Source organism: Manduca sexta, chromosome 6, assembly GCF_014839805.1.
Source record: "Manduca sexta isolate Smith_Timp_Sample1 chromosome 6, JHU_Msex_v1.0, whole genome shotgun sequence".
NCBI lineage: Eukaryota > Metazoa > Arthropoda > Insecta > Lepidoptera > Sphingidae > Manduca > Manduca sexta.
Window position 1 is genome coordinate 11,538,757 of NC_051120.1, and position 15,370 is coordinate 11,554,126.

The 15,370-nt window shown below is 36.6% G+C and overlaps 1 protein-coding gene and 2 non-coding genes across 4 annotated transcripts; 1 reads left to right on the top strand and 2 right to left on the bottom strand.

Moving 5' to 3' along the window:
• The first annotated feature begins 1,873 nt into the window (after positions 1-1,873).
• Positions 1,874-14,769, top strand: LOC115444340 (phospholipase A1 member A). Of its 2 annotated transcripts, none has more exons than XM_037447441.1 (9): positions 1,874-2,096; positions 9,890-9,964; positions 10,562-10,613; positions 11,176-11,280; positions 11,819-11,960; positions 12,426-12,574; positions 13,156-13,370; positions 13,650-13,803; positions 14,536-14,769. In XM_037447441.1, the coding sequence occupies exons 1-9, from the start codon at positions 2,060-2,062 to the stop codon at positions 14,606-14,608; spliced, it is 1,002 nt and encodes a 333-aa protein (XP_037303338.1). In that variant the 5' UTR covers positions 1,874-2,059; the 3' UTR covers positions 14,609-14,769. The 2 variants fall into 2 exon arrangements, with proteins under 2 accessions (XP_037303338.1, XP_037303336.1); XM_037447439.1 differs by lacking the exon at positions 1,874-2,096 and adding an exon at positions 5,143-5,799.
• Trnaq-uug lies at positions 8,155-8,226 on the bottom strand. Its single transcript has one exon. It is a non-coding gene; the product is annotated as a tRNA-Gln (tRNA).
• Trnaq-uug lies at positions 9,536-9,607 on the bottom strand. Its single transcript has one exon. It is a non-coding gene; the product is annotated as a tRNA-Gln (tRNA).
• Positions 14,770-15,370: the final 601 nt, after the last annotated feature.

The following is a 15,370-nucleotide window of genomic DNA, read 5'->3' on the forward strand; positions in this document are numbered from 1 at the left end:
GTAACACGATTACAATAGAAAATTCTCACGAATGTTTACCAGACATACGGTTTGATCAAACATTTGCCAAACATGTTTAACCAATTAGTCAAAACAACACGGTTTTACTCACGTATAAAAGTAGTCGGAATCGCCGATCGTCGCGGAGGCCTCTCGATCCGAGAGGCCTCCGCGACGCGACGTCCTCTTAGCACTCGCCCCTGAGGATGACCTACTTAATAGGTCGAAACTGGTCGGCGATTCCGACTACTTTTATACGTGAGTAAAACCGTGTTGTTTTGACTAATTTAATATGTCTCGCGTAAGTTTTAATAATATTATGTTTAACCAAGTTTTCCACGTTATATTCAAATGTCAAGGTTTACTGTGAAAATATCATTGTTTCGAAAGATGTATTTTGATTTAACTTAAATTTAACGATTATGTTACACGTATAGGTATTCCATGTAAGTAAAGATACTAATTTAGTCGGCAGTTAATGTTCCGACGTCTGATATTTATATTTGTGGCAACGCAAAAGGACTAGTCTGAACATGAAGGTATGGCCATTGGGCATAATTGTAAAACTAATTAAAAAATATTGCTTAAAAAAACATTTAGCAAAATCCATCATATTTTATTTAAGTAAAAGAAAGTAGAACAACAGAAATAACTGAGCGCAGTCATACAAATAAGAATCAAAATCTACACAAAAAGAACACACATCACACCTACGCGGTAGACAGAGATGCGAACATGGCATCCATTTTCGTCACTTGAGTTCGAGGACCTAAGTTCGCTATGAATCCGCTACATACTAATATGTAATTAGGATAATAAAAAATACGCCAAACACATAAACCTTCCCCCTTTGAAGTTGGTTTAAAAATGGAAGAAATTAAGAATCTAGAGCACAATTTGAAGCACGTCGTTGAACATTACAAATAATTCCAATGGGAGATAACCTCTTAAAATATACTTGTTACCTATAACTATACTAACTAGGATTAGCAAGTTGAAGTGGCAGTGCGCCGGGCACATAGCTCGAAGAACCGATGGCCGTTGGGGTCGAAAGGGGTTCTAGGGTGGAGGCCACGTACAGGCAAGCGAAATGTCGGACGCCCGCCTACAAGGTGGACGGACGACCTGGCTAAGGTCGCAGGAAGTCGCTGGATGCAGGCCGCTTCCAACAGGTCGACGTGGAGATCCTTGGGGGAGGCCTATGTTCAGCAGTGGACTTCCTGTGGCTGAGATGATGATGACCTATAACTATAGTGAAAATTTAAACCAATATCTTTCCAATTTCAATTATTTGTAATGTATTCGGTGCACATGACACTATCAACCAAAGATTTATTAAAAGCGAAGGAATATTTATTTCAATTCCAAATGTATTAAAACTATTTATTTCATCGACCTAGTTAGTCGAGATAGCAATTACCCAATTCTCTGATGTACTTACAATTTCAATTAAAATATAAGTAGATACTTAAACAATGTAAAACAAAATAGACATGTACTTGTGATAGTAAGTAATTAGTTACTTTAAATATTACCATGGGATATCCACGGGCGTAGTCAGGAAGTCGCGTAGGGGGTTTTTAAGATTCAAATTTTGTATTAAAGATGATCAGTTAAATACTATCAGCCACTTATAAAATGGTTTAATAATGATCATAATAAAACTTTTCATGGTTGAAAAATGAATGAATTGCTAGCTTGAAATTAAACACCACATAAATTAACTAAAGCACAGTAATGCCCATAGATATTTAGGTACACAATGCCTAGTAATATCGACTGTAATATTTTCAGTAGCCCTTGGTAATCTAAGGATAAGAGAACAGAGATTGTTTAGACCTCTTGGCAAATAAACTCCGATTCGCAACATCGCGGCGCGCTGGCGGTCCTGCCTTTGGACCCTGATAATTTTAACTTAAATACAAGTTTTTCTCGCAAACAAGTCATACCTCAGTTACAATAGCGTAAATGTAAAAACGCATCGCCTCGTCTCACTTGACCATTGTTAATCTTAAGTTAACGAGATAGGTCGGATCGCTAGCCGTGTAGTTAATCTGAAATGTGTTGTGATTTGCGTGTTGTTATTATTTTAAGCGGTGAGTTTTACATTTTATTTGATATATTTAAAAAGTTTTTTTATTCTTTTATTTGATGGGTTTGGGCCGGTGTGATACATACTCATTTTTTTAGATAAGTTTGGTAATTGAGTATTGAGATCCCATGAAGGTTCATAACTATATGAATGTGCAAGGAGTATCTATTGTTGCATTGTAGATATTAAAGTAGTATAATTGCGTTAGACGAACGGGCGTAATATTCATTAAATGTCGAGAATTTTACTACGGAACGCACCTATAAAGTTGCTATTTCAGCCGCGTTTTTGTGAGACGGTGGTACCTATATTACAGACAATTTTATGTGTATTTTGGCTGTATCAATTCCAAAAGTAGAGCTGTACTGTAGACGTCCGACACTTCTGACTTTTCTAAAATTATTTGTGTATTGTTTGTGAATTATCGCTTGCTTTAACGGTGAAGGAATTCGTGAGGAAATTAGGTTTCCTGACGAAGTTTTGACCTGAAAATATCTCTATAGAAATTTTGAGGGTGTGTGGTGTGAGGTCTACCAATCCGGACTAGACCAGCGTGGTGGACTAAGGCCTAATCCCTCTCAGTAGTGGAGGAGGTCCGTGTCCAACAATGAGACAGTACACAATACAGGGCTGATATTACTATTATATAATATACTGTAGACGTACAGACATTCACGCCTTATATTCTCGAAGGGGTAGGCAGAGGCGCAACTAGTGCAATTTGTTTTTGCCGTGTGTATTTCATACCGTAATGCCACAAAGGCGACTCTGTCGCCATATCCGGCACAATTTCCAGATTCAGATCTAATACTGCGTACAAAAACCTAATATCATAAGTCGACACAGTATTGGAACCAGAGACTTTGGAGTGCATGTCATGTCGCGCCCGCAATACAAACTACGCAGTGTTTACTGCAATAGAACATTTATAATGATCTATTCTGTAACACGAATGTTATTTTAAATAAAATTATTTCACAGATATCATCGCGCTCTTTTATATTATAATTTTCTCCCGAAGTTTAGAAGGCTTTGCAGTCTTCATGGTCACATTGGGGGTGATAATTTATGTATGAAAATAGAGCTTTTGAGTGTGATTTTAGGAAGCCAAAATGACCTATTCCCTTTTCCAAGACGAGCAGCATATCCAAGCTTAATCTACAAAAAATAACAGCATCTTCTACTGTCGTAATGGCACAGCAGAGCACTAACTTTCAGCTAACATGTATGGAATTTAATATAGGTTTTCTTGCAGGGGCGTAGCTACCGTCGTATCAGCCGTATAAATGATACGGGTCCCCTGAACTTTGGGGCCCCTCTTAATCTTGGCCCATATCTACATTAAACTAGACAGGTGTCCAAAAGTTCCCACTGCCTTGAAGGGTCCCCAACAAAATTTTTGATATAGGACCATATACGGCAAGCTACGCTCCTGGTACACAATAAGGTACCAGTATACTCTTGATACACAATAAGGACTGAAAACTCATTAAAAACGTTTAGTACCTAGGTAAATTATATCTACAAAGTAATCACAAAGTCAGTTTGGCATATTGTAGGATATAAGCTCAATATCTTTCTGTGGCATTGCGACTGGCAAGGCTCGTCATAACATGACACAATACACCCATCTTGACCTGAACATATACCGTGACCCCGCCGTTGTTCAAGTCATTTGTGCAGACAATAATTACTATATTACATTATAATTTACCTGCTCTTTAACATATAACTTTTTTCCTTCATTCATATACAGCGTGTTTCAGAATGGAGGTAATGACAATAATTATTATACGAAGGGTGTAATTGGTTAATATTGCTACAGATGAAAAACATATTTAGAGAGTTACAGTTAATGGAATTTCTAATTTGTATAAAGAATAATAATTTTGAAAAACTTGTAAATATTTACAAAATAGGCTGCAGAGGTTAAGTATGTATAACACGTCCACAATCGATTTATATTAAAGAAAGTGTTTTAATATTTATAATATGAGTGTTTTTTTTTAATTATTGGACCCGGCAGTCAACACCGGGGGAAATCTGCGAATCAGATACTGGAATGTTCCAGTTTAGCGACTGCAGGCCCTGGAGGAAAGTTGGGAGGGAATATCTAGGGAAGGAACACATAACTTTGTGCTAAAGGCCGCGGCAAATGCCCCCCGTGCTTAGGCGTGCAATCGGTGTGGAGAACGAGCGCCCAAGAATTGCCTCGAGCGGCCCCTAGTTACGTGGAGTTATAGTTGATACTCTTTTTGTAACATACTGTATACCACATTATTCTGGTAAAGTTTACGAGTTGAATGCAAGGGAGATAGTGACGGCCTTAACTGATGCGAGGCTATTGTCGGCAGATCTTTGCAAAGTATTTTTGCGCGATTGCCGGAGGAGGTTAGTTTTTTCTTAGTACAAACATTTAGCCCGTAACGTGCGACGACCTGGACGGTTGTCTGAAATGTCTTAAACAGCTCAAGCTTATTTTATTAAATACTTCAATACATCAAATGCCTACTTGAGACACTCAAAATTATGCTTGATGTGTTAGCGGGCCTAAGATTCTCACTTATTTGCACCATTTATTACGTAATTTTTTCAATGTGATTTACGTTTTCCTCTTCTTGACTGTATTATGTAGGTACAGGTTTATGTGGTTACCCTTAGATTGTCTGAAGGTCTGACAAAAAATCAAACGTCACCGAATGAGTAAGGTCACATTTTACTTACGCAAAAACAAATTTTCATTTCGATTAATCATAATGAGGGGTCCAAGTAAATTAAAAATGCAGTGAAGGTTGTGTTGGTACTTAAGTCAATTTTTATTTTATTTCTTTGAATGACGAGACGAGCTCGCCGTTCGCCTGATGGTAAACGATACGACCGCCCATAAACAGTACAAACACCATCCAACACCTTGAATTACAAAGTATTGTTTAGTATTCCACTGCGCTCGCCATCCCGAGACACGTGATGTTAAGTCTCATTATGTCCAATAGTTACACTGGCTACAATGTCCTTCAAACTGGAACACAACAGTGACTACACACTGCTGCTTGTCGGCAGAAATAGACATTGCGGTGGTACCTACCCAGATGGACTCTCACATATGAAATACCTACCACCGGTAAATTGGCACACTAACTTCATATCTAGTGCAGTATAGTCCGGATATATTTTGTTAAACAATAAGAAATAACTTACTAGAATTAAACGGTCGTTACTATTAAGTATTAGTAGATATTTCGTCGGAACTTTGAATGCAAGTCGTCCGAACAAGTCATTAGTTTTAATTATATGCTATACTTTGTCATTTTACAAAATATATGTAGACGAACCTGGTTGAGCCGCTTGCTGTCTCCTCAACATCAGCTAAGGGCAAGGGTGCGGTTTGCGTAAAATTATTCATCCGACCTTTGTAGCTTAGTTAGGAGATGCCGCCTCTTTGGATGTAATACTGGCCGTTATGCTCCGTTTGTTCGAAACGGGCATTCGACTGTCATTATTTATATATGAAAATTTCTTCACGTCACAAATATTTTACGTTTTTCCTACTATCCACATCAATCCTAATTCCCTTTTAATTTTCTTCCCTTTCTCACCGATCCTCGCGCCTCATCCTGCCACATCGCCCGTGGACGGCAACCGGAGCATCGCCTGGTATCCCGGACCTCCTCTGCGGTGTGCGCCTCCTGACTTTGGCTGCAAGATCGGTGAGTAATTTTTGCGCAGTATTACCTGGTAGCCCTTGCTCTCCTCCCTTGAGGGGACATCGTAGGTAGTACCTGCTCGGCCTTGCTATTCCTTAGCCCTCAATCATTCTTTTTATTTCTCGTTGGTTGGGCTATTTACACGCCCAACCAGAACCCATGAGTAAAGTTTTTAACAAAACATTAAACCGTATAGAAATCTATGGGATTCTTCCAATCTCAAAGTATATTTGAAATAAATAAGGTTTTCCAAATCGGTTGATAAATGATACAGTTCTGAGATAACAAACATAAATATAAACACATTCAATAGAGTACCTCCTCCTTTTTTTAATTCGCTTAATTAGAAGAAATAAGGCGTTTCATTCATATTCTGTTATCGTCTACACTGACTAGACATAAAAGTTTTATTACTTACCTTATAATATTTTGTTTTCGAAACAATAAGAAATCATTACTTTCGTAAACGAAAGGGATACTTATATATTTTTTATTTTTTTAGGGTTAAATCCAGTCCATTTGCGCTGGCGAGTCCGCGACTTTTTACAATCGCACGATCAGGTTAAGCAACACTCGGTTGTCGTAGGTTTTTGATTTTGAGTATTTTGAAACATGACCTTTTTTGGAAATCAAAAAAGCAATACTGTCACTTAATAAAAATCCAGTCGCTCCACTTTCAAGGCAAGGGTAACATGGACAAGGTGACACAATTCGCAATATAGGTACTCTTTGTTACTATAGCTAAAGAGCCTAAGAAGGCTTGCCAACTCTCTCATAAATTATATATTCAAGTAAAACTTGACGTTAAGTGACCTCTTCTGTTCATTAACACAGTAGTACATACATTCCCTTGTAAATCAAAGTTTAGGCGATGCTAGTGTTATGTTTCTTTGTACTCGAATGTTATACATCGAAATACTGGTTTCCGGATTTTATTATGGTTTTTGTATCATAACATTTTTCCCAACGTTTCTTTTTCAACGTTTTGTTTAACGATTCTTCCTTTTTATGAAGACTTTACAGTCCTCATGTTTACTTAGTTGTATACGTGCACGGCAAAGTGACCCCATCGCACTTACTGATAAGTGGAATGGGGTCCAATAGACTGTCGACTGACGAGAGATGATTCCTCCTTGGCAGTCGACATAATAATGCGTGTTGGAGCCGGATATACACAGGCATATCCCAGAACGCGATACACTTACGTGGGCCACTGCGGCGGGTTTTAACACCGTGTGTACGGTGGTCGCTATCCGGGCGGATATAAAATATATCCTACCACCAGAAAATATTTCAATGAAGCTGGTGTGTTTCGACAATGGATAGAAATGACGCTAGCCACCACGCGGCGCATCATTCAGTTGTATTTATAAAAATATACAAACAAACTCAACATGTTTTTAATGGTATATGTAGAGCATTCCTTTTACACTATGTGTGTTCCGTCACATGATGTGATAGGGGGTGACCTTATCATCATACTCACAAATTCCTGACACCAGACTGATAATAAGCAGAAAAGCCCAATGTTACTTTGCCTAACCTTCCCTACCCAGAGAACTTAGGATAGCTGGCAGTTTAAGAATTTGACAGTTAATAGTATTATTTAAAATTTATATTATTCCCCACATTCGGTTTTCAAACCCAATTTTACAAAAAACATGAATAAAAAGGTAAACAAATAATAATCTTGATGACCTTAGATTTCGCTATATAGTTTTTCATAATCGAATTATTTTTCTGACAGAATAAATTCCATTGTTTTAGTTTTTCTCAGCTTTTTTGTCATGTAATGTTTTACTATTTGTTTGTTGACATTGAAATTAGCAATGTACGTGCAGAGTAAACCGCACGTACTACATTCTACATTGTAAAAGTATTTAGTAGTTAACCGTGACACGAATGATGCTATTGATTAGTTTTGTATTTCCATAGGATTCAATATACACATCTTTAACACATTATTTTCTAGCTGGGATTAGTGGTTAATTAAATAATGTAACTAAAAAATTATCTATTTGATTATTATGTACTTAAGGTTAATAATTATTAAAACTGTTGAAAAATTAAATCCATGCTAATACTTTAATGTTACTAGGAATTTAAAATCACTTGACTAAATTACTGTTGATAAATTTTGAGTGCATTTTATTTATATCTACACTAGCATGTTAAAAATCATCTACATTAAGCTATATGACGATTATAATTTATAGATACCTTTCTTTTACAACACCCTGTATATCCATGGATATTAAAATCGGATAAATAAAAGGATATAACACTACGGCAAAGCCACAGACAAACGATAATTATATGTATAACATCAAGTATAAAATAAAAAAGACGTTTTGTCCAAGGTCCCACCGAGATTTGAACTCGGATCGTTGGATTCAAAGTCCAAAGTGCTAACCATTACACCATGGGACCACTTCTGACTGAAGTGAAATTAAACATTCGGTCGCGTAGAGGGGATGTTTGTAGTATATCTACCCCGTTAAATGTATGATAATATGCCCATGTTTATTTTATGTTCTTAAATCATCAGTGGGTCATACATTAACTAAATCAAGCCTTTAAATCACAATACCTAGTAGCAGACAACCACAAAACAAAACATGACATCGGATATAATTTAGATTAAAAGTATATACAATTTGTGTTAAGCATGCCAAAAACAAATTTAACAGAAACTAAAAAAAAACCAAAGAAACAACGCGTGAGAAAAACAATGGTCATAGTTTTAAAACAAAAAATTGAACCTACTACCCATATACATAAGTAAACTGTAGAAGTAGTAGTAGCGAAGGCTCCATATTAGTCTATTCCTACCGGCTTCTCTTTCGTATAATATATATCTTTAATATATGTATAATCTAATTATTATTAAAACAATTTCCAGACCGCATTTATGCATTTTAGGATCTATAAGTTGTATTGGTTTCCCTTTTGTAGAATTTCACCATTCGCCATTGGAAATTAGTATTATAGTTGTATTTAAACACATGCTAGAAGTTCGTTACACTAGATTATAGCTCAAAATATATTATAATAGGCCGGCGTTTGGAATTTGATTGGATTGCATGAAGTAATTAGGCAGCCCAGCACAACTGTACTGATCGTCTGAGGATGTTATCAATTTGATTTGGGCTTTACTTCAATTAACATGAGGCGCTGTGAAGCCATTTTATCATGCTACGATAAAGAAGGTCTCTATGTGAAATGATTAATATAATAATATTCCCAACATAAATATAAATTAGCATAGGACCATGTAATAGTGGGCTAGCGAAGTCAGTTGCATTTTGTTAATAAAAATGGTTGAAGGTAAAATATTGTGGGGTAGATTAAAGGTAGTAACGACAAAATCTGAGTTATTTATTTCTCCCTCTTAGTCGACGATATGTGTCATGACCGCCTTAAAATATATGTTTTAAAGCCACGCCAACTTTATCATACGAATTATAGATTTTACTTACCGCTCCGCATTTTGAAGAACCTGTCATTCGAAGTACACGACAGTGTTTGGTAGAAATACACGATATTGTGTTAGGTACCTGCTTAGACGAATTCTAGCATTCGGCAGACATACCTTTTAAAAAGAGGAGTCGTTTAAGAGTTCGTAGATTCTACGCCTAGAGTCCTTTATATAACAATGGTTTATTTCTAAATGATATGCGTATTCACGGAACAATATAAGATAATTAATGTACAAATGTAAAAATTAAACAATAACTCAAGGTCCCACCGAGATTTGAACTCGGATCGTTGGATTCAAAGTCCAAAGTGCTTACCATTACACCATGGGACCCCGTGTGTATAAGCGGAAATAAATGATCTCACATGAAATTTATTCTCCATTCTCAATAATGGTACTGAAACTTTTTGTTGGTATCCTACTATGTTTTGTTGTGACGTAGTTTATTACCGTAATATATATTGCTGTAGCATCGTAGTATATATGGAGTATTGAATATAATCAGGTCTACATTTGTTAAGCTAGAATACTTATATAGACTAAAATTTAGTTTTAATATTAACATACTAAAGTTAAATTAGTTTTTGTGATACATTCGATATGTTTTGTTTCAAGCTGTAACATTATGCTTCGGTCAGAATGGTTTCAACGTCAGCGGTTTCCGCCAACTACATCGGTCTACTGTCAACGGTGAGTTCTTAATTATTCTATCTACGTAGAGAAGTTACTTTCAATGTTCATGTTCTGGCACAGCAAAGTGGTTACACTGCACCTGATGGTAAGCGCGATGTCGTGAAGAATCAAATGCCAACAGACAGCTATCTCATGCTATTCGACACAATCATGCTGGCCTAATAGGAAGCTTCTTCCAATTGGAATAATTTTGATTCTTCAGATTGTGCGTGCCTATGGCAAATCTATTTTTTTAAATAATTGGTTTGTATTTAATTTCGTTTATCGTTGTTCCGTAAGAATAATTTACTGTTCTCAGAATAGAAATAAAATGTGAATTATCCTAAGTAAAAATATCCAGAACATGGTCTCTCTCGAGTCTTTCTTGCAGATTCACAAGAGTTTATGAGTGATTTGTTAAAAAACATTCAAACGTCTTTACTATAACGATTAGTTTAAAATAACATAAATAGCCAATATCTATTAGACATTATGTATTTTTCCTTTTTCTGAATTAATAAGAGATGTACCATGGTATTCGTTTCCACTATCTAGCGAGTTATTCATTTGACTTATATAATAATGTTGCTAAGTTTTAATTTTCTTCTTTTTCAGCTCCCGAAGGTCGAGTAGTCAGATTGGACGATATCTTGTTAAGATACTACACGTAAGGAATACTTTACCACTCCCAGATAAATCGGTGCTTTGTTTTATTTATAGAGTCCAGTTTAGATTTTTTTGTGCTGGCAAAGTGACTCCAATGCACTAATGGCAAGTGGAGGTTCAGATAGAGTTTTGACTGACGCGAGATGTTTATTCCTCGCCAGTCGACACAATTTTGCTGGCCTGTTGAACAGACTGATCTAGGAATTAAGTAGGCCACTATGGCAGGTTTTATACCCAGTATACAGTGGCCTATGTCCGCTTGGACACAAGTACCTTACCATCAGCGAAAAAGTTGACTTGATACCAGCTTCAGCCGATTTTTATTTCCTTGATAATTCCTTGTGTTCATGGGCGGTGATTCAAATAGGAATCTGTTCGCCATGTGTAACCATAAAACTTTTTATGTCAATAATTATAAGGTACTGTGCGTCATTCATGTATTATATTTAGTGCATTACTTACACGACAATTTTATGTATTTAAATATAACCTTCTTCTGCTGATCTTTAATGTATTTAAATGTAACTTTTTTCTGCTGGCATAGATCTTTAATATGATTTCAGTAATTCCACAAAGCCAACGTCCATGTTCAAGATAAAGGACGCGAAGCAGCTGCTCGCTGAACCCACCTTCAACGTGACCATGCCTACATTGGTATATGCCCATGGGTAATAAGTTCTATTTTAATTTTAGTCGTAGATCAAAATTCATACCATACTTAAGATCATACGAGTATGCTCTGAGAAGTGAGAATTAAAAGTATATTACTTAATCAGTGGTTGTTGTAGAACTCATTTCCTTCCAAGAATGTGATAGAACTTATATTCCAATCTCGATTCTTGGTCGAATTCACTAATCTTTACTAGGAATAAAAGAAGTATGTCAGGACCTGTTAATGATATTAGGAATATAGGTAAAGGCTCTGTGGTCGAGCAGACAATGTATTGGTTTTGAAACCAAATGCTGTCGCTTCGATTCCCACTTTGACACATATATTTGAGTGATTTACATATAAGGTTAAGTCAAATAGCCACTTTAAGTGAAGTGAAACCCAAAAAAATGTATGGATGACTTATACAGACAGTCGGCACAGGTTTGTTAGCCTGTCTAATAATATACCATTTAGTTTATTCAGGATTCTGTTTTGTAGTATTTATTTTTATATTTCGATCATATGAATGATATCCTTATCATAATGGTGTCTAGATACGTCGAGCTGACAACCGATAAAAGCGTAGAGGAAATAGTGAAAGCCTACATCACAAAAGGCGGGTACAACATCGTGGTGGCGGACTGGTCCAACCTGGCCTTCGGGAACTACCTCCTCGTAGCTTTAGACGTTGGGGCTGTAAGTATTTGTCCACTTGATACCTTTGCTGGCAGGTGTTGATTTTATTCCATCGTATAATAGATCTATGCTTGGTGTTTTTATATTCCATTAATTGCAGAATTGTTTGTCTGATAGCAAGCGTCACAAACCATATAAGCTGATATGGTGGCCATGCTGCATATTAATGAAATGGTATCAATACACAGCTGTTGGCATTCCACTTATGTTAAACTTGCGCGAACACTTGCTAATCTCATCATTTCATCATTACCAGCATCGATATGTCGATGCTGGTAATGACCTCGTATAGTCTGCTGCTCGTCATAGGTTTACTTTAATACGCGCTATTTTACTGTCTTTGTTGTGTTGCAACCGGCTTCTGCCAACTTCTTAGACTTCTCAGTTTTACTTTTTTTTTTCAGCAATTCGGCATTCCACTTTATTATTTCGTTGTATAAATAATCTAACCTATCATATTTTTAGACAGGAAAAACCATAGGCAAAGCAATAATACAGCTGCTCAAAGGAGGACTGTTGCTGGACGGACTACATTTCGTGGGTCATTCGTTAGGATGCCACGTGATGTCGGCCGCCGCAAGGGCCCTCCTCGAGGAAGAATATCGGCTACCGAGGTACAGTATCTCATTAATAAAAACCTCGATATGAGTATATATAAAAAGGTATGTATATAAGACATATAGAGTGTATTCCATTTTGTATGAAGACATATAGAGTGTACTCCATTTTGTATGAAGACATATAGAGTGTACTCCATTTTGTATGAAGACATATAGAGTGTACTCCATTTTGTATGAAGACATATAGAGTGTACTCCATTTTGTATGACAGAGGGTAAACGAGCTGAAATAGCTGGTGAAGGAGTTTATGAGACAAATGTTCCCCACCATCCATAGAAACCTATTATGCCACTAAAAGAGACGCTGCGGGCATTAAACAATTAGGATAGGAACGATGTTTAGGCCTCTAGAAATCTTCCTAATTATATGGACCGCAACTGTAAACTTTCACTGAATGTTGATGTAAAGTAATCACCATCTCCCACAACTACGTTCAATGCTAAAGGAATTGTTGGTACGTTCCCAAATCTGAGGGGAGGAAATTATAACGTAGAATTTGAATAATAACTATCTAAAAGTCTCATTTTTTTTTATATGTATTTGGAACTACTGCTTAAATATTTGCCTTCTTCCAGGTTAACCGGGTTGGATCCAGCATTCCCTGGCTTTGCGTATCCGCTGCTGCTGGGCCAGCCCATGACCAGTTCAGACGCTGCCTTCGTGGACGTCATTCATACGGACGGTGGTACCTTTGGTACTCCCGTTAACTCTGGCCATGCTGACTTCTGGCCTAACCAGGGCCAGGCTAGGCAGCCTGGATGCCAGGCCACAGTGCCGCTATCAGACGATGGTATTATTACTTTTTGACATGATAAACACTACAGAGAAATAATGTGATAAAGAAAACGACGTGTGTCTTGTATTCTCAACCCTTAGACATTCGTATCGGTAGACCTATCCATTAGCAACTAGGCTACACCTCAATATCAATGATTGATATCAATAGGTTCACTAAATTTTAGGAAGAAATTGCTTAGTTACAAAAACAAACAGAAGTAGGCAGAGATTAAGGACAATAAGTTACGATACTCAAATACACTTACTACTCACATACGCCTTTTCATTCAAGGTTTCTGCAGCCACTGGCGCTCGTGGGCACTATGGACGGAATCGGTGCTTGGCGGGGAGTTCTTAGCGCGCAGATGTCAGAACTATGACAATTTTATACGAGGACTGTGTAAAGACTCTCCATTGGTGTACATGGGTCTGAGAGCTACTCCTAAGTAAGTATAATTGTACATCAATCTCTTGTAATATTGTGCTGCGACACCTTCTGCATGGAATTTTTAATCATTTACACCATTCTAGTATATCTTGATTTTTTACAGCATAGTAATTGGGCTGAGCGTAGATTTGTTTTTAAAAAAAAATAATAATTTTATTATATTAGACATTACACATAAAAATGAGAAGCCGTCGCACGGCTAAGACTCATGGATTCCACAGCTAAACAATAATTGGTATTCCACATACAAATCTTTAGATTCATTGGTATTTGAAACCTGGATTGAAATGCTCAAGCCATTTTCTGTAATACGAAAATAGTTAGCAGAAACCTTAAGGCGATACCTCAAGGTCCATTTTCATACATTTTGTTTCGGCTTTAATCTGGGTAACTAAACAAGTATTGGCAAGTAAAGAATTTAAATTCACGTCTAGTTAGTGATTAGTTCTCGCAGTTGAAGAAAAATGTAAAAATAATTAATAATCATGGATATTTCTGCCTTTAAAATTTCGTCATATTAAATTTTAAAGGCCGAAATATCCATGATTATTAATTATTTTTACGTTTTTCTTCAACTGCGAGAACTAATCACTAACTAGACGTGAATTTAAATTCTTTACTTGCCAATACTTGTTTAGTTACCCAGATTAAAGCCGAAACAAAATGTATGAAAATGGACCTTGAGGTATCGCCTTAATCTGTTTTAATATTATTTCAATTAAATTTGCAGTTTGCGCGGTAACTTCTACTTGCACACAGCAGCAACGGAGCCTTTCGCTTTGGGCGAGAGAGGAGCCGATTGACGTCAAATAATCTATTGTAATTTAGGACCATTCAAAATTGTAATATAGATTATATTATTACTGATGTGTTATTATTTAATAAGTCCACATTGGAAATTATTAATTGTTATCTATCTTTCTGTTGTGTTTATTGTAGATAAAAAAATAAAACTTATTTATTATTCGCTTCGTATCAATATCCGGAATCCATCTTGAGTCAAGCACCTGTCTTTCCTGCCTTCTGTCAGCGTATTTCCGGTTCCCTCTCCGTTTTAGCCCCCACTATACCCCCACTTTGTCATTGAGCGCTTGTCAGGTGAAGGTCCGATTTTGGATCATTATAGCGTCGTTTTTCGCGCCGATCAGTTGTCAGCACAAGTAAAACTTCGCAATATTATCAAAATATTCGTTAATTTTGGAATTATTATTAAAAAAAAAAAAAAATGGATTAGATTCCCTCTCCAGTGAATATGGAAGAAGAAAATTTAAAAACTGTTGTTGCGGATGATTCGAACCCACGAAAACGTGGACATTCTTCATCGTCGAGTTCTGATAGTGACAATGATTCATCATCGGACAAGGATATCGACCATCAGGAAACTAACGAAACCGTAAGCTATGCACATTTTCAATTTCTAGCACAACAAGTTGCTTTTCTAACGAATCTCATTGAAAAACAACATGAAAAGTGTCATGAAAATTTAATTAGTGCACAAGTCGTTTCTAACGATTTGAATTTACGACGGCCTGTTAACAATGAAGGCAGTAACTGTAATCGGCTAA

Coding starts and splice junctions, on each gene's coding strand:
- LOC115444340 (XM_037447439.1), top strand. CDS start 5,553: ATGCTCCGTTTGTTCGAAACGGGCATTCGACTGTCATTATTTATATAT. Junction 11,281..11,818: donor ACATTGGTATATGCCCATGG/GTAATAAGTTCT, acceptor AATGGTGTCTAG/ATACGTCGAGCTGACAACCG. Junction 13,804..14,535: donor GGTCTGAGAGCTACTCCTAA/GTAAGTATAATT, acceptor TTAAATTTGCAG/TTTGCGCGGTAACTTCTACT.